Source organism: Silene latifolia, chromosome 10 (genome assembly GCF_048544455.1).
Source record: "Silene latifolia isolate original U9 population chromosome 10, ASM4854445v1, whole genome shotgun sequence".
In the NCBI taxonomy this organism is placed as follows: Eukaryota; Viridiplantae; Streptophyta; class Magnoliopsida; order Caryophyllales; family Caryophyllaceae; genus Silene; species Silene latifolia.
Window position 1 is genome coordinate 58,932,029 of NC_133535.1, and position 3,102 is coordinate 58,935,130.

General features: G+C 34.2%; 1 protein-coding gene across 1 annotated transcript; it reads left to right on the forward strand.

The window, feature by feature from the left end:
- Positions 1–1,084: 1,084 nt before the first annotated feature.
- On the forward strand, positions 1,085–2,455 carry LOC141607626 (uncharacterized). Its single transcript, XM_074426974.1, has 4 exons — positions 1,085–1,355; positions 1,501–1,633; positions 1,786–1,867; positions 1,952–2,455. Exons 1-4 carry the CDS (start codon positions 1,085–1,087, stop codon positions 2,453–2,455), a joined length of 990 nt encoding a protein of 329 aa, XP_074283075.1.
- The last annotated feature ends 647 nt before the right edge of the window (positions 2,456–3,102 follow it).

The following is a 3,102-nucleotide window of genomic DNA, read 5'->3' on the forward strand; positions in this document are numbered from 1 at the left end:
TAAATATTAAAGTTACATACCATGTATATCTTAATTAGTTACAAGGCATGTTTCAATAATTATTCAAGTACATTTTAATAATATAGAAGAGACATGAAATATATAATAAATGTACATTTTAATAATTATAGCTACATATCATATTTACTACAATTGTTTATTTTTATTTCACTTACTCATCGGGGACACATTATATATATTGGAGGTACATTAAATATAAAGTATAGATACAAAGAATAATTAACATAAGTACATAAAATATGTTGTTCAATTTTTATCAAGTACACTTAACTAACTCATCATGTACATTGATTTTATAAGGAATGTACATTAAATATAAACTGGAAGTACATTTAATACTTATTAGAGGTACATATTGTTTTAACTCAGGTCTTAACAAAGATATATATTAAAAGAGATAGAAAAGTAACAACAAGATGCATGTGTCATAGTGGTAAAAGTAAGTGCATTTCAACCAAGAGGTAGTGGGTTCAATTCCCATCAACAACATTTTTGAAGTTTGAAGTTGTTGATCATCATTGACCATTAATAATAATAATAATAATAATAATAATAATAATAATAATAATAATAATAATAATAATAATAATAATAATAATAATAATAATAATAATAATAATAATAATTGTTAAAGATTTCAGACCCATTGCCTGCTGCACCACTTTTTATAAAGTGGTGAGCAAAATTCTAGCTAATAGGCTCAAACAGATCTTGGACTCCATCATTGGTCCTGAACAAGCTGCTTTTTTAGCTAATAGGGATATTTTTTATTACACCATGCTTGCACATGATCTGGTTTCCAAATATGGCCGAGCCTACCTCACTCCTAGATGTTTGCTTAAGGTGTATATCAGGAAAGCGTTTGACTCTGTTAATTGGCATTTCCTTCAGGATAGCTTGCTCTTCTTAAAGTTTCCTCCAAGTTTTGTTAAGTGGATTATGGCATGTGTTACTTCTCCTTATTACTCTTTGCTCATCAAATGGTGAATTTCATGGATTCTTTCCTGGTAAATCTGGGTTGAGGCAAGGGGATCCTCTATCCCCCTACCTCTTTGTCATCTGCATGGAGGTGTTGTCTAGGCTGCTCAGAAGGCTCCCTAGGGCTGCTAACTTCTCTTATCACCCTAAGTGTGTCCAACTGAATCTTACTCACCTTGTTTTTGCAGATGATTTGCTTGTCTTTATTCGTGGTGACCTGCCCTCTGTTAAGGCTGTTGCAGACTGCCTTGATACATTCAGTCACTTCTCTGGCCTCCATGCTAACCCATCCAAAACTGATCTATATTTTGGAGGTGTAGCAGAGACTGTCAGGGATCTTATATTGGATGCTACTGGTTTTAGTATGGGAGCTTTCCCTTTCAGATATCTTGGACTTCCTCTCTTTAATGCTAGAATAACTCTAAGACATGTATCAACCTCTGTTGGATAAAATCAAAGCAAGAATCATGAATTGGGCTAATCATAGTCTGAGTTATGCAGGAAACGCTCTTCTTGTGAATTCAGTCATTTTTGGTCTTCATACTTTTTGGGGGGCTAGTGTGTTGCTCCCAAAAGGCATTGCTAAAAGAATTATCAAGCTTTGTAAGGATTTCCTTTGGGGTATTGATGATGGGTCTAGAAGACATGTCTTTCTCAAGTGGCAGTTGCTATGCTCCCCAAAATTAGAGGGGGGATAGGCATAAAAGAGGTACTAAGCTGGCATTGTGCGCAAATGATGAAATGGGTTTGGAAAATCTTTTATAGACCCCATTGTATCTGGACCAGATGGATTTCCACTTATGTTCTGAAAGGAACTAGTTTGTGGGATGCTCAGCAGACTGTTTCTAACTCTTGGTACTGGAATAATGTACTGAAAATGAAAGACCTTCTCCTGGGACTTGCAGGTTCTCCTGATTAGGCTCTCCATCTGCTTGATGCCTGTACTGCTCAGATGAAGTATAGAACAGATACCATGTATGGCTATCTCAGGACTAGGAGACCATTAGTTCCCTGGGCTCCTTTGATTCATGGGACTGGAAGCCACCCCAAGCATTCTTTTACTGGTATGTTGGTTATGAATAATGGGTTGCCTAATCTGGATAAGCTGATCTCCCGGGGTATGTGTTTTATCAACAGATGTGTACTCTGTGAATGTAGCTATGAAGATATCCCTCACTTGTTTTTCGAATGTGAATTCTCTAAGAGTGTTTTGATTGTTGTTGCTCAATGGGTTCAGATGCCCCTGGGCTCCTTTTCTCTGGCTCAGATTATGCAGACTAATCTCCCTACTCGTAGAAATGTCAAGCAACATGCTAGTTTGCTGGCTACTATCTACTACTTATGGAAGGAACGGAATGATAGGAGTTTTAAGGGTCCTAAGTCAACTGTGGACGCTTTAAGTATAGTCATTAGGAAAGTTGTAACTTTACGCTTGTATGGTTCTAATGTTTCTTAGGCTGCTGTGTAGGATGTTTGTTCTTTTTTATCTTTCTTAGGGGGCTTTTAGGGTCTCCTTTGTAGGAAAGAGTGGCAAGGATCTTGTACTTATGGTTTTATCATGAAATAATAAGATCTAAAACTTTTCTGAAAAAAAAAAATAATAATAATAATAATAATAATAATAATATATAAATGTGGGTGTGAGTGAGTAGGTGGTATGAGTGTTGTTGAATTTTGATTGGTCGAGATTAAGAATACTCTTACATATGAAAATGGGACGGTCTATTGCTAGACGGAAATTCGTCTTAATCCTACTATAGTTTAAGACGGAGCTTAATTATTATTACTGTCGCTATTAAATTATCCGACTAAAAATATGTATACATAAATCCTTATATAAGTTATGCCTCAAAATATAATTTAATAATACGTATTTTTATACAAATGAGCATTTATATATTACCTTTATAAAAATCGTGTTTGAAATAAAATTAATTAAATTGAATAATTCAAAAATATAAAATAAAGTAATAAGACGGTTTAATAAATTTTAAAATGTCGAATTTCCCTCGACTTGGGAAATTCGCGGGTGTTACACCTAATCAGTAAAGTTAATTATTGTATATTGATACAAGTTAATTAATTCCTTAAATAAGAACAATT

Bases quoted from the DNA above. Each gene is read 5' to 3' on its own strand.
- LOC141607626 (XM_074426974.1), top strand. From the start codon at position 1,085: ATGGAGGTGTTGTCTAGGCTGCTCAGAAGGCTCCCTAGGGCTGCTAAC. The intron at 1,356-1,500 runs GTTTTAGTATGG...TGAGTTATGCAG, and splicing joins TCTTATATTGGATGCTACTG to GAAACGCTCTTCTTGTGAAT. The intron at 1,868-1,951 runs GTACTGAAAATG...TGTACTGCTCAG, and splicing joins ACTCTTGGTACTGGAATAAT to ATGAAGTATAGAACAGATAC.